At 45.8% G+C, this 27,980-nt stretch overlaps 1 protein-coding gene across 1 annotated transcript; it reads right to left on the reverse strand.

Moving 5' to 3' along the window:
* Positions 1–705: 705 nt before the first annotated feature.
* Positions 706–27,633, reverse strand: megf6b (multiple EGF-like-domains 6b). Its single transcript, XM_062397144.1, has 35 exons — positions 27,615–27,633; positions 26,621–26,743; positions 19,522–19,644; positions 17,353–17,478; positions 16,517–16,639; positions 15,956–16,078; positions 15,726–15,863; positions 14,946–15,068; positions 14,635–14,757; positions 13,297–13,467; positions 12,502–12,633; positions 12,268–12,396; positions 12,038–12,166; positions 11,759–11,893; positions 11,340–11,474; positions 11,118–11,243; positions 10,891–11,022; positions 10,507–10,635; positions 10,228–10,359; positions 9,438–9,566; positions 9,206–9,334; positions 8,776–8,904; positions 8,545–8,673; positions 6,658–6,786; positions 6,425–6,553; positions 5,412–5,540; positions 5,172–5,303; positions 4,941–5,069; positions 4,720–4,848; positions 4,238–4,366; positions 3,965–4,093; positions 3,566–3,694; positions 3,349–3,477; positions 2,413–2,541; positions 706–2,090 (listed from the first exon to the last, which is right to left on the reverse strand). Exons 1-35 carry the CDS (start codon positions 27,631–27,633, stop codon positions 2,026–2,028), a joined length of 4,374 nt encoding a protein of 1,457 aa, XP_062253128.1. The 3' UTR covers positions 706–2,025.
* Positions 27,634–27,980: the final 347 nt, after the last annotated feature.

Genomic DNA, 27,980 nt, shown 5'->3' on the forward strand with positions numbered 1-27,980 from the left:
CTGAATTAAAAGACCAATAAGCAAACTTCCCAAACTGTGGAACTTCTCCTTTGAATAATATCGCTGTGCATTTAGTTTGACCATCAGTGTTATTTCAGGCTGACCTGCCCAGCTAAGACCCGGCTGCTGTTTGCAGGTCGATGCACGACACGGAGATAACTGTTGAAGACACTGGAGTGAAGGTAGAGGACGTCATGCTTTAAGTGGCCCTAGTTCAACATTATCAAAGACTAGTTCAGAAATGAAGCCACAGCTGGATAGAGCTTATTTTACAGAAGGTCAAAGGTTACACAGAGAATATATTTTTTATGTTTTTGCCTTTAATGCAGTAGAGATAAACTTAAAGAACAGTTTTTATTTTTGTTTTCATCATGCTGCATTTTTCCTATATCTGTATTGTATCGATTTTAGGACTGACAAAAAGAAGCAATTTCTTTGTGTTGTGTATGCATTGTGAGAAATGCTCTGAAGACGACGTGGTGAGCGCCTGGTATCTCCTGTACATAGTTTGACCTTTGTATATATATATAGTTCTGGTTGTGATCACCTTTGCCTTTTCTCTTTTCTTTTTTATTTTGTTTTGCAGGCGTTGCTATCTGCACTGTGCTTGAATCTGAAATTTAGACAGGATGTACAGCTTCGATCTTCAATGAAAATGAAATAATGATAAAATAAGAATGAGAAACAATCCGTTGTGTGTCTGTCTTTATTTGGCATCTGTGCGTTAAAAAGAATAAACCTGATCGTGGGTTGCTCCCTGTGTTTGGCAGAGCTGCAGAATCTCATTCATCCAGTGGGAAACAAAAAAAGCATTTTAAGTTTAACGTATATTCAACTGTTAAATATAAATATGAAGCAACTTATACACAAAAATCAATTCAAAAGAAAATATTTAGACATCGAAAGCTAGCTGTGTAAATTAAGTGATTTCCATAAAAAATCCAAGATTGTGCTTGAGTGTTATTCTATTAAACATGTGTAGGTAAAGCACATTAGCACCATTAGACTGAGGCTAGAACTTCATTTGGTATAAACTGAAAAACAACTTCATTGAACTGGCAAGTTTTATAACATGGCTGCATCACATCCAACAATATTTTCCATTTTCTTACAAAATTAAGAGATTATTGTGATATTTTGTTGAAACTTTTGTCCATAAAATACCTTCAGTGGGTACTTGTATATAAAAGTGCAGTAAAAACAAACTGCTGACGTTTTAATGCCTCCGCACCCGGGACAGCCAGTCGCTGGAGGTGTGGTTCTTTCTGGTCGTCTGTTTCATTCTTGTTAACATATCTCAAGAATGCCTAAAGATCGTTTGTTAAAATTTTGTACAAACATTTGGTTTGACTTAAAAAGAACTGATGGGATTTTGGTGATCAAAGGTCAAGGTCGCTGTGATCTCATAGAACACTATATTTGCCTTGTTACACATCTGAGGAACTCCTTCAGGGACTTTTTTCAAATTTGGTGTAAATGTTCACTTTGACTCACTAATGAACTGAGAAGGATTTGATGGTCAAAGTCTCGGGGACCTCACAAAACCCGTTTTGGCCTCTTGAACATGATTCTCCAGGTCTGACTGCTTTCTTCAAATTCTGACCAGTCATCACCTGGACACAAAGATTAATTGATTAGATCGTGTTGACCTAATAACAATCTGAAAAAAGGATGTGGACTGAAACTGTGGTATTTCCAGTTGGGAAGTAGTTCTCCTCCTGAAGACTGAAGCTGTTTTAATTTACTGGTGTCATTCCACTTTGAGCTCAAGAAGCTCACAAAGCTCCGGTGACAGGTCAGGCTCACGCCGCAGAGTCGATCAGTTCAAAGGTCACTTTGGTTCCAAAATACAAAAAAAATGAAGTATCGCCCAGCTCAGGTCCAAACATGGAGCTGCAGTTCTCATCAGAGAGTCTATTTCCATGAAGATCCTCCAGCTGCCTCGACTCCCGTCCACTCCCCCGAGTCACGTCAGTAAGAAGAACATCACTGTCTCAGTTTCAGGTGGAGTCTTTCAGGTAGATGCTATGAGTTGTTGTGTTGTGAGTCTCCTCTGCTGCTGCTCCCATAGGTGACACGTGGAGGTCCACCTGCACACACACACACACACACACACACACACACACTGAGCTGAGTCTGCTTCTACAAATGCACAACTTTCATATTCCATGTGTAAAAAAAAAAAAAAAAGACGACACCACAGAGAAAGTGCAGCCTCGGCACAGCGAGCACGCTGACCAGATGCTGTCAGCACTAATACCGGTTATTTACTCTCATTTCACAGAGTCAGCGAAAAAACTGTCTCCTCTGCTCTGACTGCGGGAGTCAGCAGAGCCTGTCACCTGACGTCCCCTGTGGATGTCACAGTGAAGGGAGACGACTCTTCAGACGTGTGTTCTCTCGGTGCTGTACCTTCCTGACAGGAGAGGCCGATCCAGCTGTGCACGCAGCTGCAGCGGCCGTTGCGTCGGTCGCATCGGGCTCCGTTCTGACACTCGCAGATCTCAGAGCAGTCCGGGCCGTAGTGATTTGCTCTGCAGTCTGACGAGAGAACACAGAATCCGTTTTATACCTATACCACACAGAGGTGGATGTGTTATGAAGATGTAGAACAGGTCACCAACCTCTACATATTGAATTAATGCTTTATTCAAACAGTGTCTAAGGTTGTTACACACTGTCCCAAGATCAGTAATGGGACTGACAGGGACTCTCAGCTGTCAGTTTATTAGGTACAGCTAGAAATACTGGAGTAACACAGAGATATGTTTCTGTTGTTTAACAGTCAGTATAATGTAACACAGACTATTACATTAAACTATTAGTTAATTTACTTTGAACTGAATATTTCTATGTTTTCTATATTTCTATTTGCTGTGATATTACTTTTACGGTAATTAAATAAATCCTTCATAGTTGCTTATAGGTCATCATATACACTAAATATGAAATAAAAATAAAAGATTTGTACATTTTTTGAAAAAGTACATAAATTGAGCAAATACAGTGGTCCCTCTGACAGTCTGGATCTCGAGGTATCAACACAATCTGAACTGTCAACCTAATTTATTTAAAGTTATTTGTATTATATCCATATATTCAATAAGTAACTTTCCTCTTTAAATATTGATCCATTTAAAAGTCAATGTTTTTGTGAGCAATCATCCTTCACTAACATATAATCCAGTGGGCTTGAATAACAAAAAGGCTTCAAAAATTATTTCTCATTTAACTTCTGATGAAAAAACTCAAATGTCTTAGAGTTTATAGAGGGAAGAGTTGTGTGACGTGATCTTCACTTCACCGTGTTTGTTCTAAAACTACAACAACAAAGGAATCGATGATTACCGATGTCACATCTGAGTCCCGTCCTCCCTGAGGAGCAGAGACATCGTCCCGTCACCGGGTCACACGGAGAGTCGTCCTCACAGTCGCACACTTTAGCACATCCCAGACCGAAAGTTCCCTGTTCACACACTGAGGGACAAATGAGTTTCAGTGAAAACGACAAAGTAGAACGGCCACCTTTTACTGTCCTGGGTGAATCATCAGTGCCGTGACTGACCTCTGTGGCAGCGGGCTCCGTAATATCCTGGAGGACAGACACAGAGGCCGGACGCAGGGTGACAGGAGGCTGCGTTCACACAGTCGCACTGCAGCCGGCACAGAGGGCCGTGGAGACCAGGAGGACAGGCTGAGGGCGAGAGGGGCGTGGAATAAGATTTGAAGTCATCCTCAAAGGGTTCAAAATGTTCTCAGTGGATTCAAGGTTAGGAAGTATCAACTCCAGAGTCTCACTTTTCAGTTCTAAGAGAATCTGTGTAAGACTGCCCCTGGAAAGGTCAATGTGTTTGTCACCTGGTGCACTTGACACACAATGAGCTACGTCGGACTACACAGATACTGTTACTGGGATCAATTCATTGTTGGATTTGACTTGAACTTCATGTATTTCAGTTCTCACCATGTTCACACAGATGTCCATAGAAGCCTGGACCACACTGACACGTCCCCGTCACTCTGTCACACGTGCCGTTATTTTGACACTTGCATTTCAACTGGCAGTTGGCACCAAATCGGCCCACGGGACATTCTGGGAGGCAGATGAGTGAAAAGAACAAGAAAATACTGTAAAGTCCTGACTCAAGACTTGTTTAGGTTTATTCTGCTGCAGCAGATGCAACAAGTAAACGTAGCAGCTGTGAGGAACTATAGGATGAATTGTGTTTGTCGTCACCTCTGTCGCAGTGTGCGCCGGTCCAGCCCAGACCACAGGTACAGTTACCAGTTACTGACTCACACACTCCTCCATTACTGCAGTTGCAACGTTGGGCACAGTCCGCCCCGAACCAGCCTGGAGGGCAACCTGAGGCCAGACACACTCAAATTTAATTTAATGTTAACCTTCTTTATCTAAACAGACAAAAGCACAGAGCAGAGCTGAACTCTACTACTCACCTGAATTATTTTCTAATCAATTTCTCCCAATAAATCCCTTTCAGCTAAATCTTACACACTGAACCTTTATTAATGAGTTAAATATACGTTTAGGTTAATATCATATATCAGTAGCGAGATATGCCTGTTTCTTTTTTATCAAGATCCATAAATTATTAAATCTGAAGATATCCAACAGAGACATATCTCTCAATGTTTAAAAGTGAAAGTGAAAAAGAGAGTTCCTGGAACCGCCCCTTACAAACACAGCTCAGAACTCACTCTGCCCACAGTCCTCTCCTCTCCGTCCAGGGAGGCACACACACCGACCAGTGACCGGGTCATTCTTGGCCCCCTCGCCACACGTGGCCACCCGAGCACAGTCGATGCCATAACGCCCGGTTGAACACGCTGTCAGCACCAGGACACACACACACAGAGACACGTCACATCAACTGTAAAACTCATTTATTATTCACCTTGTGAGGCTGTGGTGGACTCACTGATGTTGCAGCGTGCTCCTATGAACCCTGCTGGACATTCACAGGCTCCAGTGGAAGGAACGCACTTCCCTCCATTCACACACTTGCACTGCCTCTCGCAGTTAGGACCATAACGGCCCTCTCCACAGGCTGGAAACAAATAATGCAAAGTTTGAATGTCACTTAAAAGGCTTAGTTTGTGCTTAATGTTTGTGTCTGAATGGTGTTGTTGTTGTTGTTGTTGTTACAAACCTTGCTCGCATTTGGGACCTTGGAAACCTGGGGCGCAGTAACAGGATCCGGACACCGGGTGGCAGAGCTGGTTTGTCTGAGAGCACTGACAGACGTGGTTACAGTTCTGACCGAATGTTCCTGGAAGACAAGCTGAGGGACGAGCACACAGAGTTAGAGATGTCCTGACTTCAGTGCGTCAGTGACAGTAAGAGGGGGGGGGGGGGGGGGGGGCAGTGAAGTGAGTGGTGCAGAACTCACTGAGCTCACAGCCGTTGCCGGTGAATCCTGGTGGACAGCCACACTCTCCAGAGATGTGGTGGCAGGATGTTCCCTGAGCACAGCTGCACTGCTGCACACAGCTGGTCCCGAACGTACCTGGCAAACACGCTGCAGACAACACAAATACAAACAATATCAGCTGTTTGGAGCAAAATGTCAAAAGAATCGAATCAACCACATTTCACATTTCATCCTGCATGAGACAATGTGTCCGATTCACTGATCAGAAAGGAAAAGAACCGATGAGATAGAGAAGTGCAACAGAGAAAGGATTATCCTTCCTAAACAGTGTAGAGAAATATCAGTGGTAGAATTACAATATGGAGAAAGCAAGAGACAAAGGGACATAATGGATCTCATCAGGAACTAGAGAGTGTTTGAGTCAACTACGGTGAACGTCCTATCTCACAATGTTAAATTAAGAGAAAAAAATTCCTGAATCTGCTTCACAATTGAATAGGCTCTTCTTCGGGTCATTATCCAACTCTCCACAAACTTTCATGGAAATTGTTTCAGTAGTTTGTGTTTTCCAGGTAACTAACAAACAAACTAACGCTAAAATAACCTCCATGATGGAGGTAACTATCTCCATCAAGGCCCAATAGATGTTGGGGGAGTAAGGTGCCTTGCTCAGGGGCACTAGACAGGGTAGAGAGACTCTTGGATTTTAGGACAGATCAATCCAGGTTCGTCTTTTGTTGTCTCTCTCTGGAGTCGAACCAGAGTCGAACCAGAGACCTTCTCTGCCCATAGTCCAAGTTTCTGCCACCAGACCACCGCCTCCACGTTTAAATTCACTAGATCCAGATTTGTTTTTGGATCTCCCGGAGCCAAACCGACACCAGAATCCGATGGGTTCAGGCTCCACCCCTCCACAAAATGTCATGGTAATCAGTTTTTTATAGTAGTTGTGGAATCCTGCTTAGAAGGTTCATTGTTAATATAAGTAACTGCGTCCACCAGGGGCTGCAGGAGCTCCACAGGGTCTGTACCTTTGTCACAGAGTTTTCCTCTCCAGCCCGGTGGACACTGACACTCTCCGGTGACGTGGTGACATGAGACCCCGTGCACACACCGGCACCTCTCCTCGCAGCCAGCACCGAACAGGCCTGCTTCACATGCTGAGCGGGGGAAGGTGCAGATTGGAGGTCGTGATTAACAGAAAGTAGTTTCCACCCGAGCAGCAGTTTGTGCAGGTTCATTAGTTTGAGTCTCACTGGCTCACCTCTCTCACAGAGCTCTCCGGTCCAGCCGGCACGGCAGCTGCACCGGCCCGTCTGCCTGTCACACTGCCCGTCGTTCTCACATTCACACTGCTGCTGGCAGTCGGCCCCGAACCGACCCGCTACACACTCTGTGTAGCACAGGCAGAAACACACACACACACACACACACACACACGTGAGACCACACATAGAAACATTATGGCGTAAAAACACATGGCACAGCGCTCTGTCCCATTCCTGCTGAGGACCATGTTTTTTTTTGAGTTATGCCTGGAGTGAGTGAGGAGCTGGCAGGTGGAGGTGGAGTATCCACAGGGTTTACAGGGTGAAGACATTCCAGCAGCAGGATTAGTGGTTTCCTGAGGAGGGGGCTGGACCTGGCCCGGCTCGGCAGGGGAAGGTTGTGGCAGGCACAGAGGGAGGATAGTGTGTGATGTGGAGCTCAGAGGGAGAACGAGCTGGAATGTCACCGCCGGGTCAGTGATGGAGACTCTTAACAGTCCGGACTCGTCTGTGGTGCCAAACGGTGCCAGCACATCACCAGACTTCAGGAGAAAAGCAATGAGCTGAAGCAGCAAATGAGCGTCAGGCTGATGAGTTGTCCGAGCTCAGTGAAACAACCACAGGCCTCAGTTTTAAATATTTACCTCAGGGCTCAGGTGATGTTATTCTTCTGCTTCTCTGTCCAGACTAAGCAACGTCTGTAGGACTTTGGAATATGAAAAGAGAGCTGGAGGTCTAACAGGGTGGATTTCAATAAGACTGATCCCGGCTGCATGTGGGCTTGTGAGAGTCTAAGTCAAGATTAAACCTGAATTAGATTAAACACTAAAACACTAATTTGACGTGATCCCGGCTCCCTCATGATGTCTGTTCTGTTTAATTACAGTGTGATTCTGGTCAGTTGCTGTGGATTGTAAGGTCAGCAAAAGATTCATATCAGTACTGATATGAACTTGAAATGTTATGGGTTCTTTCCTGACCCATAATGCATCATTCCACCAAGTATAGGCAGAAACAGAGCCCCTCCACCAACCAGGTCACCATATTCTATTTCAACCTTATAATTGATTCATCAGTGTCTGGTCTGACCAGGGTTGGTCTGAGAGAAATAAGAAAGTAGAGGCTAAAATCTCATCTGGACTAAACTGAGGAAACTCATGCACAGGCTGCTGCACGTGGAGCGGAGACAGAAGCAGTGGTTGAAGGGAAATGTTGTTTCTGTGCCAGTTGGGTCTTATTTTTATCGTTTTTAACTCCAAAGAGAGGAAATGAAATGCTGAGATCTGGGAATATGTTAAAATGGTTAAGAAACTTTTAAAATAAAAACATATTTTGGAAGAGAAAGTGAGGGTGAAAGTTTTCTGTTTAAAGATCGATCAGGTTACACAGCGACTTCCTGGTTTTAGGTTCAGACCTGCAGAGCTTTAAGTTTAGATTTACCCACAACACACACAAACACATCTGCAGAAACAGTTCAACCTATCAGAGCTTTTTCACGGATAAAACCGTAAAGTCCTTTTTCTAGTCCAACGTCAACACAGAGACATTCAGGGTCCAACTTTATGATATTAAGAAATAGGTCATAAAACTGTTTGTTTTCAAAAGCACAAGTAAGAGTAGGTTGGCTGTCCGACATTATTCAATATTCCATTATGACTGATTTGGGTTTACTTCTGAATCAGAATGTTTAAACGGTTTTTCACATGTCTGATCGATGTTGGTGTTCTCAGATCTGAGAACAGTTTTGTTATGAATTGCGGTCAAACCCATAAAAAAAAACCTGAGTTGTAATAAATGAAGATTTTCCTTTAAGCGGCCCACGTGCAGGTGGTTTTGTGGGAACACGAACGGAGACTCTTACTCACAGCCCTTCAGAGTCTTACCCAGTTCACAGGCTGTACCAGTCCACCCACTGGCACACGTGCACTTTCCACTGGTCTTATTACACGAGGCTCCGTTCTGACACAAGCAGCGCTGCCGGCAGTCTGCTCCGTAGAACCCTGCTAGGCATTCTGGGAGGAAAACACAGACACACACACACACACACAGGTCAAACCATCTCTTGACCTCGTATTTAACTCATGGCCACTCATTGCTCTGCTGTGTAAACTCACCCTCTGTGCATCTGGGTCCGGTCCAGCCCGCCGTGCACACACACTGCCCACTGGCCGGGTGGCAGCCGCCGCCATTGCCGCAGCGACAGGTTTGGTTACACGCTTCCCCATAGAGGCCGGGGGGGCAAGCTGCCAGCAGAGGGACAAACAATATCGTTACCTCCTCATGAACTCCGCAGATCAAACGTGGAAATTCCAGCATCTGGTAAGTGATACAGGCCACAGCATGGGGAAACATCAAGTCGGGGCTTTCTCATGTGTGACTGGCTTTCCCCGAATAACTCTCGAAACTAAGCATGTTCTTGTTCCAGTGGGAGTCAGCACTCAAAAAGATCCTGATATGAACAATAGGAGTTTATGATTCCACCGTTCTCATTGTGGCAGAGTGATGCTGGTGCCTGTCAACATGCCGAGGTGAGGGGACACTCACTCAGGTTGCAGAAGGGACCGATCCAGCCGGCAGGACAGGAACAAACTCCGCTGACATGATCGCAGCTGCCACCGTTCAGACACAAACACTTCTCCTGACAGTCGAGGCCATAGAAACCCTGAGGACACGCTGACACACACACACACACACGTACACACACATGTAAAGACGGCCTGCTAATAGGAAATAGTCATTGGGAGAATTTGACTTTGTGATCAATATTGTCTCTCACGTTTTTCGCAGAAGCTCCCCGTCCATCCCACCAGGCAGGTACAAGCTCCGCTCACATGGTCGCACAACGCCTTGTTGTCGCACTGACACCGGTGACGACAACCCAGACCAAACATACCTGCTGGACACTCTGAGGGAATAACACACACACACACACACATACACTTGAGACTGACCAGACTCTTAATTTGTAGTTTCAACATTTATGGTCAAATTTGATTATAAAATGACACAACACAGACATAGTTGAGGTGGAAATATTTCCTCTCTGACCGTGTGGTGATTTATTGGTGTATTCATACTTTTTTTAAAGTACGCAAATAAAATTCAAATCTCAATTTTAAAGCCAGTAATGGCAAAAAATTTAAATTTGAACAAATAAATAATCCATGCAGTGTGTAGTTTATGATTTCCCTGTTTCCCTCCCCTGCAAAAACACACAGAGTAAATCAAACTTTTCGTGTCAATACAAAGTTAGATATGAAAACAACTGCAAACTTAAGAATTACTGAATGAAAAAAATGTATCAACTATGCACAGAACCTGAAGTTAATCAGAGACAAGTGGGTTTTTATCTTTCTGTAGAATTAGAAACATTAACTTTGACGCCACCTGGTGGTAGCATCAAGGATGACAAGGCAGAATGACAAACTTCAGAATGAATGTATGAGAAATCAATAACTTCACAAGCTTTCAAATGAATTTTTCATAACGTTATCATACAAATTCCACAGGCAGGGACTTTAACTCTTCACAGACTGAACACTCGTAAAACAAAGACACCAACGTACTGTGATGACACTGTGTCCCGGTGTATCCAGCCTCACAGTTGCACTGGCCCGTCACAGCGTCACAGCTGCCGTCTCCGTTTCTGCAGTCGCAGGTTTGGGCGCAGTCGGCTCCCCAGTGTCCCACATCACAAACTAACACACACACGTCAGATTTCAGGGGTCAAACACGTCACAAGTCACAAATATAAATCCATTTTCCCGCTTAAATTCTCCTCCAGTGTCTTGGAAATGTTGTGATTCTGGTTTGCCACTGTGACAGATGTGTTCTGCTCTCGGTACCTTTCCTGCAGTTGTGTCCAGTCCAGCCGGGAGCGCAGGTGCACCGTCCAGTCACCGGGTCGCAGTGAGCGCTGTTCTCACACACACACCTCATCTGGCAGCCTTGACCGAAACGTCCACTTGGGCACGCTGCACAGGGGAGACAAATGGACAGTTTCTGAACTGGGATGCACTGGTTGGTTGAAACCTGAATCATATATTTGTTCTTTGCGGTGAAAATATATGAGAATATGTCTGAGGTGGTTTTCAGGCTGCTGAAAGATTTCACCACTGCATGATTTGGATATTCCACAGAGCTGACGTCCTTCCCAGTTCACTGTTTACGTGAATCCATTTGCTGCCATGGAAACATCAAACCCCACAATGCCCTCTGCAGACCCTCACCGTCGTGGCAGAGTCGTCCCATGAATCCAGCCGGACAGTTACACGACCCGTTGTGTTTGTCACACGAGCCGCCGTTCTCACAAGCCGGGCAGGCCTCTCTGCAGCCTGGTCCCCAGGATCCCTCCTGACACACTGGGATTCAAAGTGAATGTTCTCATCGTCATGTGAACATTTGTGAGACGCTTTTTTTTTTGTCGTCAGGCTGAAGGAAAGTGTGATGGACTCACAGTTCTCGCAGTGTTTTCCTGTCGTCCCTGCCGGACACTTGCACTGACCCGTCACCTTGTCACAGGGGGCGCTGGTGCAGTTGCAGGGATGGACGCAGCCCGCTCCGAACCATCCCTCTGGACAGTCTGACACGAGACACACAGCAGGGAGTCATGTTAAAAACGGGAGACGTGTGGGTTCTCCCAGCACGAGGAGACCACGACCTCTGCAGGGACGCCTACCTTGATCACAGTTCTCCCCCTGGCGACCAGGAGGACACTTTCGTTGGCACATTCCGGTCACATGGTCACACGACACTCCAGGAGGACAGGAGCACTTCTTCTCGCAGCCGGATCCAAACGTTCCGGGTTCGCACTCTGCAGGAGGACAGAGCGGTTACACACCATGTCAACACAACTGTACATACAGCATTCAGGTTTCAACAACCTTTAAAACACTCTACACAACATCTACACCATCTATCAATCGCACATCGACGGCAAAGTCATCAGGGAAATGTGGAGATCAGTTTTGCTCAAGGACACTTCGTCACATGGACCACAGAGGCTGGGAATCAAACCACCCTGCCATAAATTATCATTATTATTATCAGTAGGAATATGGCCATTAGGCGGCGAGAGCTTTATGACATTGTACTCACCTTCCTTGCAGGTGCTGCCCCGGTAACCAGACTTACAGACGCAGGTGCCATGGCGCCGGTGACACTCCCGAGTGTTCTGCTGGACACAGAGACACTCCTCAGAGCAGCCGGCCCCGAACGTCCACTTAGGACAAGCTGAGGAAAAGACAGTGAGACAAAGGAGAGGAAGAGGATTTCACTACAGAGGGAAACTGATAACATTCATGTGGAATAGAAAACTGCATCACTCGTCAGTGTGGTTTCCTGACAGGGTTTGAGAGTCCGGGTCATGTGACTTACGGAGGTGGCAGAAGCGTCCGTACAGTCCTGGGTCACACAGACAGGCTCCGTAGGTTCGATGGCAGCGTCCGTTATTCGCACAGTTACACTTCTTGTTGCACTGCTTTCCGTAGAAGCCCTTTGGACAACCTGCACACGGGGGAAAAAACAACAACATAATAAACGTCAATGTTTTCATTAACAAAATGAAGGGAAACATTTCTTCGTCTTCTCTTTTTGTTTTGACTCACCATCCTGACACAAGTCTCCACTGACTCCTGGTGGACAGCGGCAGCTCCCGGTGACCGGATCACAGCTGGCACCGTTTTTACACTTACAGTGGAAGGAGCAGTTTTTACCAAAATGTCCCTCGGAGCACGCTGTGAGGTCCACAAGTAACAAGGTTTAACACAACCCTAAAGCTCTGACTTTACAAACTAAGTGATGTGTCTGTGTGTGTCTGTGTGTGTCTGTGTGGTCCTCACTCTGGTTGCAGACGATGTCCGTCCATCCATCGGGGCAGTCGCAGCCATTTTTCCACACGTTGCATTTTCCTCCGCTAGCGCAGTCGTCACACGTCAAGCTGCAGTCGTTCCCGAAGGTGTCGTCCAAACACACTAAAAACAAAATGACACAAACAAACATCTAAGTCTAAGTTTATAATCAATATAATATCAAAAAAATCCTGAGCTTCTCAAATCTCAAGATTTTATGCATTTGTTATTTTGACAGAATGTGTTTCAGCCTGTTGGTAAAATGTTTTTGACAGAAGCACAAGCTTTGCACTTTTAGAGGTTTGCTTCACCACTGCAACACCTAGCATGCATCCTGGGGGGGGGGGGGGGGGGGGGGGGGGGGTCGGTTCAAGGAGGTGCCCCATTGGTCCCTGGTAACGCTCCTGATCCGACCGCTACACAACTTTTCTTTTGGAGCTGACAAAGAAGCCACAGGAATGAAAACACTGTCCATTCAGATTCATGTGTGGTTAGGTGAAGTCTCTTTACAAGCTTCCTGTGTCAGACCTGCAGCGGCTGCCGGGTCACATCATCCTCAGCATTCCTGCCAGAGAGACTGTGGTGTTACAGAACGTACCAACCGTCTGGGAGCGTGCAGCGCACTAATCACCCCCCACAGTGTGCTCGGTCCCTGGCCGCCCTAAATGAGTCTGTCTGACAGCCTCACCTCCCGGGAGCCACACTCAGGTAATCAGATACAGGTTCCTGTTAATGATAATGAGCGCTTAATGGTTGGAGGAGGTGTGGGGGGGGGGGGGGGCTCACCAAACTTCTCTGCCAGGTTGCTCTCGGCCCTCAGCTCCCCCTCGTCGTCCTCGTAGTCGTCGTAGCGCTCCAGAGGTTGGTTGTAGTCCTGCAGCAAGGTGAGCTGGGGGCGGAGGAGTGGCAGCTCGATGGGACCCCCGCTGGACAGGGCCTCAACTGCATCTTCGAGCGCTGCAGATGGGAAGACCGTGAATAACACACATAACAAAACAATATATACACTGCACATTCCGATTTTTACATCTAATATTAGGATCTTAGGTTTCGTTCCCCTTTTAATACTCAGTCATACACATTAAACACGTAGGAAATAAATACAATAAGTAAAAAAAAAAAGCTTGACCTACATGGATATTATCAATATAATGCTACTTAGGTTTTTAAGTGGCAACAACTCAAACTATCTCTCTCCCACAGGCAGGGGCGTTGCAACAGGTTGGGCAAAGCAAGCGATTGCTCCCCGAGCTGAAAGGGGGCGCTCAAGATCACCTGAGATCCTGAGTCCAGAGCAACGATAAGTTTGTGGTCAATTACCCAGAGCTCCAGTAACTCTGGATTTCTGCCAAAAGCTTCATCAATCCTGCTGAATGTGTGTGTGTGATGTGTCTGATGTGTCTGGAGAGGTGAACGGGTTTGCACTTGCAATCATTTTAAGTTTGGAACGATGTGGTTTGGTATCATGTGTTTCATTTTGGTGGGTGGGGGGTCTGTTTGGTTCGATGTAAGGGCCCCTAGGTCCCATTCTGCATGGGGTCCCTGGGAACGCTCCTGCCCAGGGGTAGGTTTTCAGTCAGATGGGATTTTGATGATGACGCACAGGACTTCTGTTTGAAAGTTCAGCTTCTCATCAACTCTCCAGTGCTCCACATTCAAGTCTAATGACACATGCTGTTAGTGGTAGAGTTGTTTTTGAATTGATGCAAAAGAACAACTGTAAATAATAAAACGAGTGACTGAATTCCATTTCGAGGTCCTGGTGCTGCTCACCCTGACTCACAGGGACATTTGAACAGAAAAGAGCCATTGTTGATGTTATTAGTAAAACCTGTGCTTGTCCTCAAATGACCTAGAAACTTCTGCTCCTCTGATTGGCTGGAATGATCACAATATCGGGAACAAGTCTTATTTCTTCCAGTTGTGGCATCAAACTGTGCGGCAGCTCAGAGTGGTCTTTTCAGATCTACAACTTCTACTCCATACAAATAAATAAAAGCTTCATGGTTCTCCAGGCAAGTCACTTTCAAACTCCCAGGAGCAGCCGCCACAGCTCTGCAGGTTTCCCCTCGGCGGGTGTCTGGTTCGGTTCCCACTCTCTTTAGCCTGATTGCTGCTACTCACGGATGCAGGATTGCCGGTCGTCGTCCAGACGGAAACCCCGGCGGCAGAAGCACTGGAAAGAACCCGCGCTGTTCTGGCACGTGTGGTCGCAGCCGGCATTGCCAGCCAGACACTCATCTACGTCTAAACAACACACACACACACACACACACACACACACTCAGACTCAAGACATTTGCTGAGGAAAATAAAGTCCACCACGCTGAATGAAACAAAGACAACATTGACTTCTCGTGAGACGAACTGGATCTCGTCCCAGTGAGAGTATAACCAGTCCCTCTTCTGGAAGGGTGAGGGAGGCTGGAACGTACCATCACAGCTACATCCGTCCGAGTTGAGCCGGTATCCCGCGGAGCAGTAGCACTCGTAACCTCCAGGGTAGTTGGTGCAGTCCTGCTCGCAGCAGGAGCTCTGCTCTCCACACTCGTCCACGTCTGCCAAACACAACGGAACGTGAGGATCCCACTGAGGTCATGTGCTCCTCCGCTCACTGAGAGGAAGCTTTTACCAGAGTGTAAATGATACAGATTGAACAGCCTGTTGAGGTCAACGCTATAACTTGAGTTAATAGGGCTGCACTTAAACTTGTGATTTCTTCAACCAAATTTGACTCCAGTAATATATTTGCGCCTTGGTTCTTAAGCCAAAATCTACAGAGAATTGAATCCTCCATCTCCTGACTTGAAGAGCAATTTGGTATCAAAGGTTAGAGACGAAGTAATACAGGAAAGACAGATTTGATTTAAGTCGTACACACTGAATATTTGTGGAGGTTCTTGGTCACGGTCTCTTCAGGAGTTGAGGGGGAAACTGTGACTGTATGAACACATGTACCTCCGGATTATATCTTTTTTTTATATTTTTGGGGCATTTTAGGGGCTCAATAGGCTCCTTACTTTTCTTTTTTTCTATTTTAGTTTTAATAAGTCATTCCATGTCATGTTGGGTGATGATTTACATGGAGAGGATGTTTGGAAATAGCAAAGAAGAAAAGCACCGTGGTGTTTCTGGGACGTTTGACAGTAAAGTGTTCGGGTGACGCATCAGAATAACATCTTCTTATAACTTATTCATCTTTCCTGGTTTCTCACCGAGGCAGGTTTTAAGGTCGTCATCCAGTCTGTGACCTTGGTTGCAGGAGCAGGCAGGCCCGCTGGTCGAATGCTGGCAGTGGTGCGAGCAGCCGCCGTTGTTGTTCTCACAGCTGTTCACGATCTCCATCTCAATTCCTGTCACGGGTTCACACACGGAGAAGATTAAAGAACTTTATAAGGTATTCTACCAACTCAATTTATGAACTGTATAAGAGAAAGAAACTGACTGTAACACTGTTTCCCATCGGACCCCAGCTCATAGGCAGTGTGACAGACACACGCGAAGGAGCCCAGGGTGTTGTGGCAGCCGTGAGCACAGTTTGCTTCTTCAATCGCACACTCGTCAATATCTGTGGCGAAAGCAAAAAAAAAAAAAACACTGACTTATGAGGAGAAATTCATCTGCTCAGCACAGTTTCATCTACATTCATCACCATGTGCTTCTCACTAATCAGATCCAACTGGCCTTCCAACACTCTTACCCAGCGTGAGTTGAAAGTGTCAGTGGAAAGACTGGCTTGTAAATTCCACTTTATTTTTACTATTAAAAGAAAAAACATGCGCGCTGTAAACGTCTGAGAAAAATTAGTCTTTCAAACTCTTGTTAGTTTTTCGAGACTGATTTTGGAAACAGCAGCTAAACAAACTATTCAAGCAGCTACTAAATGAGCTGAAGGCTCTAGCCTTTGATGTTTCTCGTTATTTATTTTCCTTATAATCACTCTTCACTCCAAGTGCAATTAATTACCATTAAGAAGTCACATTGTTATTGTTCCTGGGGAAATTACCTTCACAGGTTTTCCTGTCTTCAGCCAGGATGTAACCGGGCTTACAGTCACAGTGAGCTTTGCCACCATCGACTTGACAGACGTGCGCGCAGCCTCCGTTCTGATCGGCACACGGGTTCTGCACTGTGACACAAGGAGAACCGGTCAAACAGAGAAACCTGCACGGTGTCACAGACAAGTGGGAAATGATTCTGACACAGTCGTGGAGAAAAACTCTCTACAGCTTAATGCAGAGCATGTGGAAAGATTTAGTGTGTGTGTGTGTGTGTGTGTGTGTGTGTGTGTGTGTGAGTGTGTGTGTGTAGTGTGTGTGTGTGTGTGTTTGACTTGTGTAAGCCTGCCCAGCGTTGAGGATGGGAAACCTTCAGTGCTACAGAAATGAGAGGAAGCCGCTCAAAGCCAACAATTACAAAGTAAAAGCATCTCAGAGGCGGTAATTCAAAAACGCATATATGTATAATTTCCCACCTCGGAGAGAAAACATGCTGAACCACAAAGCCTCCGAGACCAGACAGATTAAAAGAATCAAGGACGTCATGTTTGGGGGAAAAACAATGAAGAAGAATTCTGTGGTTTCATTTAATTTAATGTCTCATCCCATGAGTGACAGTTCCTCCTGCTCCGCCACAGACATCCTGTCAGATAATTGCTACTGGCGACTGATTGTGTTTTTAATGTTCCGATCAAATCTTCAGAATGACACCTTCAAAGTGCTCAGCTTTATTGGCGCTGCTTCCTCAATCAGCCGTCATCCGGTTATTACTCCTTGGTCCCGTCTGCCGTGTTCTTTCATGTGTATTCAGTGCTGCTTCCCACCACAGTTTGGAAACACTCACGTTTGCAGTGCTTGCCGTCCTCGGCCAAGATGTAGTTTGGTTTGCATCGGCAGCGGAAGTGAGCGGCGGACTGCTGCACACAGTACTGTTCACACCCCCCGTTGCTGATGGCACATGAATGGACAGCTGAGAAGAGAAAAAAACATTAAGAGTCATTAGAAAAACTAGAGTTACTGCCCTGTGGATGGATGCCTCGGCCAACCAGTGCATGTTTGATCTACATACAGTTGTTATCCAGACTCATGTGGGGTCAGCATGACCTTTGACCTTTGATCACCAAATCAAATTGGTCAAAGTTTGAAGAAATCCCCTAAAGGCAGATGTTCCGGGTAAAAACATGTTTTTTGAGATCACAATGTCCCAAATTCTAATCAGTGCATCTTGGAAATCATCCTTCATGGTTCCTGAGATGCTGAGTTCACAAGAGACAAACGGGCATGCTAAGCCCAGAGGGACCGAAACAGAGGCTGTCACGAAGAATAAGAAAATCCAACCTCTTTGCAGAAAAATATAATATTCCAATCAGCTTTGGAATATTAACCCTAACCCGTTTCATATAATTTTTTCCGAATTCTGATTTGACTGAAAATCTCCTTCCGATAGATCGTAAGCACGGTACTGACATTCCTACACATCCCTCATAGAATAACTGAGATCCATCAGCATAAAAGAGCCAGAAGCTCTGTGGTTCACAGGACCCGTCCACTGATGAGGTTAAGGACAGAGTCAGTTCAATCATCTCCCAGTCAGAGTTCCCCCGTCCTGCTGGAAAGAGATGAGGCCCTCGGTGCACGGGGCCTGACGCCAACTCTGCAGGTAGAAGCTGAGCAGCCCAGTGTCAAGGTCCATCCATCACAAGCACGCAGAGCGGCCTCCAGCTCAAACATTACGCAGACGCACGCTAAGTGTGTGGGATTCATCTGAGTGGATCAAGAGCCAGAGAAGATGAGTGGAGCTGATCGGTACGTACTGTCCTCTGTCCAGTGTGTACGCTGTCGGCCCATCCGCTGCAAAGTGCACTTTCACACACTTGTCGTATGGAAAGCACCATCTCAGAGTCGGATTCGTTACTGAACGGGGGAGATGTTTTGCAGCTGACCTCTGCACAGATTTTAAAACCACACACAGATAAACCTCAGTCGCTCCACATGTGTGCAGCGATTATTAACACAATCAGTCATTTCTTCATTAACCAGATGTCACACAAGAGCCTCTCAGGGCCGGTCGGGTCCCAGCCCCAGTATCTGCTCCGTGATACCATGAAACAGCTTTTGCTTTATGAGGCCAAGAAACACACAATCATTTCCACTCTAAATGTCAGACAGGACACTCTGTGTACATTCCTGGCTGCAGAAGCCCAGTGCCTGGTTTATACTCCAGCTATTTTTGAAAAGTCTTAACAAATTTGACGCACTAATGACGCACAGGTACTGAGTGAACACTGCAGAGAATTATAAAGGAACTTGAGTACAACCAGTACAAAAAAGAAAATGTTCAGGACCACCATTATTAAATGTTTTGCTCCTGCTTCATCAAAATACAAAAAAATGAAAAGTTCAAAAAATTTTAATTTTATGTAATGGAAATCAATCCTTAGTCGAAGACTGAGAAAAAAATTCCTTCTCCAGGAAATCAAGGAGCTGACTCCCATATTACACAAACATATTATATAAGAAATCCCACAATGGCCCTTTGTGTGAGAATTAAACAGGTCATCTAGTGCAACATGATGAATATAGTTTACATGCTTATGTTCCCATATCATAAATCATATTTTGTTCAACTTCAATGCATTAATAAAACTCACAGTAAAGACTTTAAGAACCTTTCAGCGGAGCGGCTGTTTCGTTGTTGCTGCAGGTTTTGAATAAGTGAGCTCGTCCTGATTCTCTGGTGCTTACTGGATTTCATGCAGGAGAAGAACTGAAATCCTCCCTGACAACAGGTTGTCTGATCTTTTGTGCATCACTTTCATGTTTTCAAGAAACTGCACTAATATGCTTGTGTGTATTTGCACCTTTGCAGCACACCTAACAAATACAGGGCTGTGATTCCAGTTTAGTCACATCGTCCTGATAAAAGAAGTCAGGATACCGGTGAACACACTCATGTTCCTTTTCCACAGCTTGTAAAATAAAATCGCCGCCACAAAGAGAGAAGGCTCCTCACCGAGGCAGGTGCGGCCGTCCACATGCAGACGAGAGCCCGGGTGACACTCGCAGTAGGAGGAGCCCCTGGTGTTAACACATCTGTGCTGGCAGCCTCCATTGTGGACCTGGCATTCATCGATATCTGTAGGGACGGAGGGAGAAAAGAGAAAGACAGAAGCAGAAGGGGGGGGGGGGGGGGGGACGGGAGAGAAATTAGTGTAATTTGCCTAAATCCTCTCATTATGAGAAAAAACTTGGTCACAAGAAAGAGTCGAAGCCGAGCTGACGGAGGAATTTAACGCCGGCTTTAGGATGAAGTCGTCCTCCAAGAGGAAAGTGGATGATGGATGAGAAGGGAAAGTATTCTGCAAGTGCATTGCAGCTCAAACAACCAAATCCCCCATGTGGTAACAACTACTGAACATTTAAATCCAAATTGAAATTCCTGTGCTTCTCGTCAAAGTCCCCCGGGTGCAGCAAACATATGGAAACTCGAATGAGAGGATGCAAAACATACACATTCCTCTCCGCCGAGCACCGAGATTATAAACAAATAAAAGAACGGGGGTCGTTCATCTGGGAAAGTGGTGGCGACTGAAACATGACCGCCTCGCCGTGCGACCAGATTTCCAATTAAACAGCCTGTGTTCCTAAACACATCTTATTTTAGGGGTCAAAGACATAACAAATCGTTTGTGAGTTTCACAGTGGGCCCCCTGTGAGATCTATAGGCTGAGTGTTTGGACTTAAGCTAACAGGCACCATCTTCCTCATCACCATCATCATCATCATCAGAAGATGCAGCACATAAAGCCGACTCACGTCCCTTCCGAGCAGCGACAAGTCACCGGCTGGGTCAGCATTTGGGAAACTGAGGAGTTTTATGGGGGAAATGTTGCTGACTGAGACGAGTGACATAATACATTGAAGAGTGTGAACGGGCTCTGGCTGCTGTTTGAGGGTCTGTAAAACAGCAACACATCATAAAAGAGCATCAGTCACCGCCAGGCCAAATGTCTGCTTGAGAAATGTGTTGTTCAGTACAGACCTGACTCCGGGCGGCTGTTAGCGCTGCAAACTATTTTAAGAATTCAGACAACTCCTGTGAAAAGGACCTGGTTTATGATCTAGTTAAGTTATATACATCATAGTAATTATATCTTTAAATACCTCAAACCACATCTTAGAGCGCTGCCTCGTAACCATTAAACAGTCCAGTGCAAACAAGCCCCATTAATAATTCCTCAAAACACAGTGGTAACCTCCTCCACAGAGTAAATAAACAGACTCTGACCCTCAGTGCTGTGAAAACAAAGCACATAAACAGATAAACACAGTTGAGTTTATATCTCCGAACACAGTTCAGTTTCTTCCCACACAAACAAAGACGTGTGGGCGGGGGGGCAAGCTAGAAAGTTTAAAGATCGTATATGATATTTGAAACATGAATATAGCATCAAACAGCTATTGTGTATTTTGTGTATTTTATACAGTATAGTAGGGGCGAGAGTAGAGAGTAAGTATTGTGTATAGTAAAGTGTATTAGGTGGCCTTCACCTCATTGTTTTGAACTGGAACATGTATTTGGATAGGAGAGATAGCCTTGGCAGAGGTGTGTGCTCAGATGGACCATCTGTATCCGAGCCTCCTCATGCACACTACACGTCAGCACTTCACTGCACTCTTCACGTTCTCATGTTAAACACCTACACACCAGCAGTATCTGACCTGGAGTGCAACCATAAATCAGAGCTTTACACGACCCAAAAACCTAATGGAGAAAAGCAGCGAGAAATCTCAGTGGTTAGAACGTGAAACACTGATTCTACTGTTCCAAATCAAAAAGAATGGGATAAGGTTAAGGAGAAAAATGCAGTATATGAGCAGTAGGGGATTAAAATCTATTTATGAAACTGTGAAACCTGCCCAAGACGGTTGAGTTATAGAAATATCCCTCGCCTGAACCCAGTGACTCCCAACATCCTCTCACGACATCCTCTCCTGCATTGTTTGGGGCAAACACGAGCTTCTAAACTTTCCTCTCCTTCGACTCGCTGCTGCCAAACTACAGCATGGCTTCGTCCAGGAAAGCTGGCAGGAGCCGTCCTCTCTTTCCATCCACGCTGCACACGCTCTTCCGTGGTTTTGGTTTCTCATGAAACGTCTCCAGCCTTTTTGCGGAGCTGCTGTTCCTGAGTCTGCTGCAGTGCTGAGTCGGTGAATCCTCTCCAGCCCCGGTTTCCACGTCCAGAACACGATCCCTTCTCAAGCTCAGAGCCAAAGCCTCAGCAGCCGCTGGCTTCTGCAGGAGTCACACTTAATCTCTGCCACCTACAGCTCGGTGTCATCTCTGTGTTTTGATGGCTTCTTATTGTGAGCATGAGATCAATTCACGAGTGATTTATCTCCAAGAACAACATCTAAATAAAGCAGCGGATCACACGGGGGTGAGGAGCAATACGACAGTCATAAATGTTAAACACAATGAGCCATGTGCATTTATCCCAGAGCCCTGCAGAAGTGCCAAACATGAGAAGCAATATTCAGTCATAATAATATTGACATAATCTGTGGAAAGAGTATCTGGTATCTGGCCCTGTTTGCGTTCGGATCACAAAGCGCACCCTCATGATTCATAGCTCGTGTTTTCATGTGCTCTAATCTCTGTTGATGAAAGCGATCCTCCCCTGCGCTGATCAGAGAGCAGTTAATGTGGGCAGTGCCAGACAGCGCGTACAGCAGACTCACTATCGGGGGACACTGATTAAACCAGTCTGGCTGAGCCGCAACACAAACAAATACTCTCACTACTGAAGTCTCTACTACTGCCATAGAAAAACTTCTAAATAAAAAATGTGCCCGGGATTGAAAGCAGCTTCAAACTCGATCTGCATCCAGCTGCTGTGGAGCCGTCTCTTACCTGCCGCCGGGTAGCCCAGGTGGTAGCCCTGGTATCCATGGTAGCAGTGTGGCCTATAGCAAATCCTCCTGTAGTAACTCTGTGGATAGTTTGCAGCGGATGTCAGACAGGCCATCACTCCCACTGAAGCCAGGAGGAAAATCCACCACCCTGACCACAGAGCCATGGCCGGAGAATAAAGTCTCACAAAACCTCCAAAGGAACTTTTTTTAAATCTACAGCAAAACTATTTTCATCGAGGATGTGAACTGTGAACTGTTTAAGGCAGTAACCAGTGGTCCAGTAAAGACTCCTGCTCCGGTGTTACATGGTGACTTGGTTCTTATTCACATTTTTCTCCCTCCCTCCATCTCTCTCTCTCTGTTTCACCCTCCCATCCAAAGCTAAATGTCCAGCACATTAAAGATCCTCCTCCCCCTCTTTTCCCTCTCCCCCCTTGTCTCCACACTCTCCGCTCACCCCTGAGTCTCAACTCTCCCCCACACCAAAGGTACATCCAGTGCTCCACAAACAGTCAACTGAGATTTATATCTTCCCCTGAATAATTCATTGCATAACTCTCACATTTGTGACTGCACATCCTTCAGGTGTCGGAGAACAAAGAAGGTAATGGGCTGTCTGCATTTTCCTTTTGATATCGACATGTATTGAGAAATTAAACCTGCCACCAAAGGAATGCCATATTTGATCAGTGCCAGAAATCCAATACAGCATTTTTAATCCAAACATCTGAGAAAGGAATGAGCCTTGCAGTGAAATCGTCCGTTCAGGAGCTAAGCTCTGCGCTCTCTCATCTGCTGCCAACACATACATCCAGACACAGCAGCAGGATGGCAGCAGCTCTTTGTGGAGCCTCCACGGTGCAAAGCATGTTCATGGTCACGATCGCTTCCCTCCTCCCGACACCGATGGCCCGCAGAGACCTCTGCAGCAGGAGGGGAATACGGGCTCCACTTCTCCTCAGTGCTCCTCTCCATTCAAGCCTCTGTAACGTACGCCTGTACTGTCATTACATCAGGCCGCAACCATCTGAGGTAAAGGCAAGCTCAGCCAGGACCGGCAGGAACTGATCCAGATCCTCGCTGTGACACGGCACGCCGACAGGTTCCCGCTCACACCGCACATAAGAATGCATATTTGTGCAGACGTGAGAATAACGAGGACACAGATGCCAGCCAGGTGAGGAGGGAAGCAGCTCCGACAGACAAAAGGCTCAGAGCCACGACTGTAGAATAACTCAGAGTTCAAGCACAAATCCTGATCAACGGGGGAATGTTTGTCTTTTAAACCAAAAACAACCTTTGCAGGTTTGCAGGTTTTCTCTCGGGGTTTAACGAGAGCGTGTTGTACCCGTTGGCTCTGGAAGAAGTTTCTCAGCACTACGACGTGTGGCGAGCGCTGGCAGACCATCACTCCCACCTTCACGGTCGTGTTGGTCTGAGCTGAAAAAGGTAATTTGGCGTGACGGCTAAAATGTTGACAGTGCTATACACTGCCCTCGGCTCGACACCACTCCACGTTGGCCTCCTCCACACTGATCTGAGCCGTTTGTATCGACGCCGCTCGTTCACACCAAAGCAAGAATCTGAAAGCATCAAGCAAAAGTACGCTTCGCTGGAATTTGAGCAGGATCTTCAGTGTAGGAAACTCACCACAAGGGAAAGTGGGGAACTCAGAATTTGTTTCTACTGAACAAAAGATGTATTTGTTCATACCCTGGAGATGCCAGCACTGTTGCTATATTAACATCCCGCAGCAGATGTCTTTCATTGACAAAATATTACATGTTGCCAAAGACAGGAATCCCCCCCCCCCCCCAAATATGAATGTGGTCGCGTGCGGTCCAGCTCTTCTCAATCATTTATTCTTCACAGCTAACTGAATGGATGATGCCTCTCATCCGCACTAATAGACGGCCTTTTGTGCGGCGGCCGTCCCGGCGTCTGGTCGAAAATGTGGAGAAGGAAAGCCGATCACCCTCTCCAGGCGCCGTACCACACAAGCAGCGCAACATCCACAGCATCCATCCAGCTCCTTCTACAGCTCTCGCCAATTACAGGCAATTAGGACTCTAATGCTGCGGGTTGCTGTTTTCCTCCCATATGCACCAGTGGCAGAGGGTGAGACAGCTATGAAAGCCAGCTGTGACAACGTTCCCATCAGCCCTCCTAATAACCATGACCTGGATCCCATCTCTCGCTGGTTCCTCCAGCAGACAGACTGCAGGGCACTCCAGCCGCTCTCCTCCTCCGGGCTTGGCTGCAGCACAGAGGAATCATTATTGTGATTAAACCAACCGCTCACGAGAGAGACGGTAATCAGAAACATGGAGCTGCGAAGGAGCAGAGAGGAACCTCAGGGGAGAAAAGGCCGGGCAGAAGCTCAGTTTTGGGTTTTGCTGCGGCTTGGAGATGCTCCGTGTCTTTACAGACTGGTAGCTCCACTTTCTTCTACAGTTACACGGACAGAAGAAGCCGAGAGCATTTAATGGACTTCAGAGAACGAGTTAAAGAGATGTGGTGCTGTGGTTCGTTTGAGCTGAAAGGAGCTGGTTCTGATGTTCACTGGGTGCAGGACCCACGTTCACCAAGTCAAAAGTATGAGTTCATGAGCAAATGAATAGAGAATAAAAGACCAAGAGCGTTTCATCGGTCCAGTGAAAGTTAAGGACGTAAAGACTCAAACCTTCAGAGTAAGTTGTGACTTAAAAGGTGAATTAAATGCCACAGCTTCTGTCAAACAAAATAACCTGTAAGGATCCTTGTCAAAGTAAAACAGGGGCAAATAAATATGGGATTATTTCTGCTCTTTTTCTTTGCCCTTGTCTGTTAGTTTGTCTGTTTGTGTAAAAAACTACTGAAGTGACTTCCACGAAACCAGGTGGGCAGATGAGACGTGGACGAAAAAGAACCAGATACATTTTAGACAGAAAAAAGGGATCCACAAATCTCTATTTTGTATCTTTCACAGCTTTCTCAGGGAATAATTGATGCATCTTGATGAAAAACATATTTAGGACTGATGTCTGTGAATGCGTGACATTCGATGCGGCTTGATTTCAGGGAAGTGTTGCAGAGGAATGCAGTCTGCTGAGTGTCATTCCAGTTTGACTTTCATTCAAGGAAGATTCTGAGAACATATTATCAGCAAGGTGTATGGGATGATTCAAATGAAAGAGAGACACAGCTGATGAACATAAGAAAAGCAGAAACATTAATAACCCCATAAAGCCAATGGACATGTATCTGGTATGGTGCTATTGATTTTAAAGGTGATCTCCATTGGTTTTGTACTTTGATTAATTTCGGAACCTCACAAGTATTTAAAAGGATTGTTTTTAAAAATCCACATTTCCACATAAAGTAACTTGATATGCTCTTTCATGTCAAATCTGCTTGTTATCGTCTCAAACATCCAGCCACAGAGCAGCTGTTCCTCTCTCTGACTGACGCACAGACTAACGCACTGATGCAGTTTTATCCAGCAGGCTTGACTATTGTAATGCGCTCCAGTCTGGCTCATCCAAAATCACATCATGTCCATTACAATCGAATCAGAACTCTGCAGCCCCGGGTGCTAACTTACACCAGAAGGAGAGAACACTTAACACTTCTCTGAAAGCCCTCACGTTGTTTGTCCTGTCAGTTTGAGAGTTTTTAAATTCTTGAAGAATATCGGACACATCTGATATGTTTCCACTCTATGCTTCAGGATGATCCTCTCCGGTTTGCTGGCAGTGGCACTGAGTCTTTTGGTTGTTATACAGAGCAGGACTTTTATTATTTTTCCTCCGAGGCGTTGGAACAGCCTGAGGATCTGAGACCCATTCACACACAGTCATACAGTGCCTGTGTGCTCTTCTATCAAACACCATTTATACACCGTCAGCACAGCTGTCATGGGCAATTTGGGGTTCAGTATCTTTCCCACGAAACTTTGGGATGCAGCCCGGAGGAGTCAGGGATCGAACCACTGGCCAGCTTATCCCCCTGATGCACCTTTCCTTTCTAGCAAGCACCAATCTCCAATTTCCTGGGAATTCTGAAGCATTTTGCAATACTTACATGAACTCACCTGAACTAATAAAGTTTAACTGCAGGTTGCAACTTCAGACGATATATAAAAACTAATTTAGATTGAAATGAAAGAGATTCAAAGTAAATGAAGTGTCCCTTTAAAGTGACGAGGAGTTACTCACCTTTACATGTTTTACCATCTTCGCTCAGTAATTGTCCAGAAGGACAGCGGCAGTAGAAGCTTCCTATGGTGTTACAGCACAGAGCCTCACAGCCTCCATTGGTCTCCTCACACTCGTTCACATCTGAGGGACAGAAACAAGGAGACGTTTGTATCTCTGTCGTTCAGATCTAAAAGGAAAAGTCACACGTGTTTAAAATGCTCGATGTTTTGGTGGAAAACAGCAACGGGCTTTGTTTTTGAGCAGCACCGTTTAAGAAGAAAGAATTTATCTTCCTTTTCATGTCAGTCTGGATCTTTGAAGCCCGACATTGGAAAGTGGGGAAAATGTTTGAGTGCCTGGAAATTCATGAGATTCCCTTCAGGAAACTGTGTGTGCTGTTTCCATCCTTAAACCTGTCTCCTTGAGTCGCAACTTCAGTAAAGATGAGAGGGGGGGGGGAAATTACAGAATACATCCAAACAGAATAAAAATATATATTTGAAGTGGAAAGGAAGCAGGCAGCGGTAACGTGTTGTCCTCGCTGCCTCCAGCCTTGAAACCTCCTCCAACATGAACGCTGCGTTTGTCAGTCACGCAGGACCGAGAAAACGCTTCCACAACAGGTCCCAGTGTTTTCCACTTCACTTCCACCAGGCTACACAAGCTGCCAAATCTGTCATCGGCCCAACCAGATCAAATCTTTCCCCTCGGTTCCACAAACTGCACATAATGACTCGGGTCAGATACAGATGCTGACAGTGCAGCGTCTGTACCATAATTCAAGGAATTAAAATTGAGAAAGAAAGGAACAATGTGTTGTTGAGTTTTCAGGTGCACATCGGCTCCGTCAACGTGAGATCTGGTTCCTGTGGGAGATTGTCAGGAGAGATTACGCTCACTGCGGAGTTTTTAAACTTGATGACACCGGGGTTGTTTCATTTGGGATGCCAGTGGAAGGAATATTGGACTGAAAACTGATGGAGAAATTTAGGAGGGAGCATTCCCTTGGCACCGACTAGCTTCTTCTCCATGTCCATAAAAAGAAGAAAGTTACTGTACACGGGGAAGAGCACCAATGTAAAGAAAATCACTTCATACAACGTTTTCTTCCCCCCGCAGCAAATTTGGGTGTATTGCGATGCCAGCGTTTAACCAGCCAATTAAATGATTTCCCTCTCAGTTTACGACATCTGGAAATGTTCACACCACAAACACTGCACTGTGTCTAATGCCAAGATTTAAGTCCTGGATACAAGAAGTAAAGCTACCATAGAATAAAAGTTATTACCGCCACAAGGGAGAGGTTACGTTGATTCTACGTTGTTTGATTTTTAGAAGGATTACAAAAAAATGAAATTTATGTTGAAATGAAGTATAG

This window comes from Platichthys flesus, chromosome 2 (assembly GCF_949316205.1).
Source record: "Platichthys flesus chromosome 2, fPlaFle2.1, whole genome shotgun sequence".
In the NCBI taxonomy this organism is placed as follows: Eukaryota; Metazoa; Chordata; class Actinopteri; order Pleuronectiformes; family Pleuronectidae; genus Platichthys; species Platichthys flesus.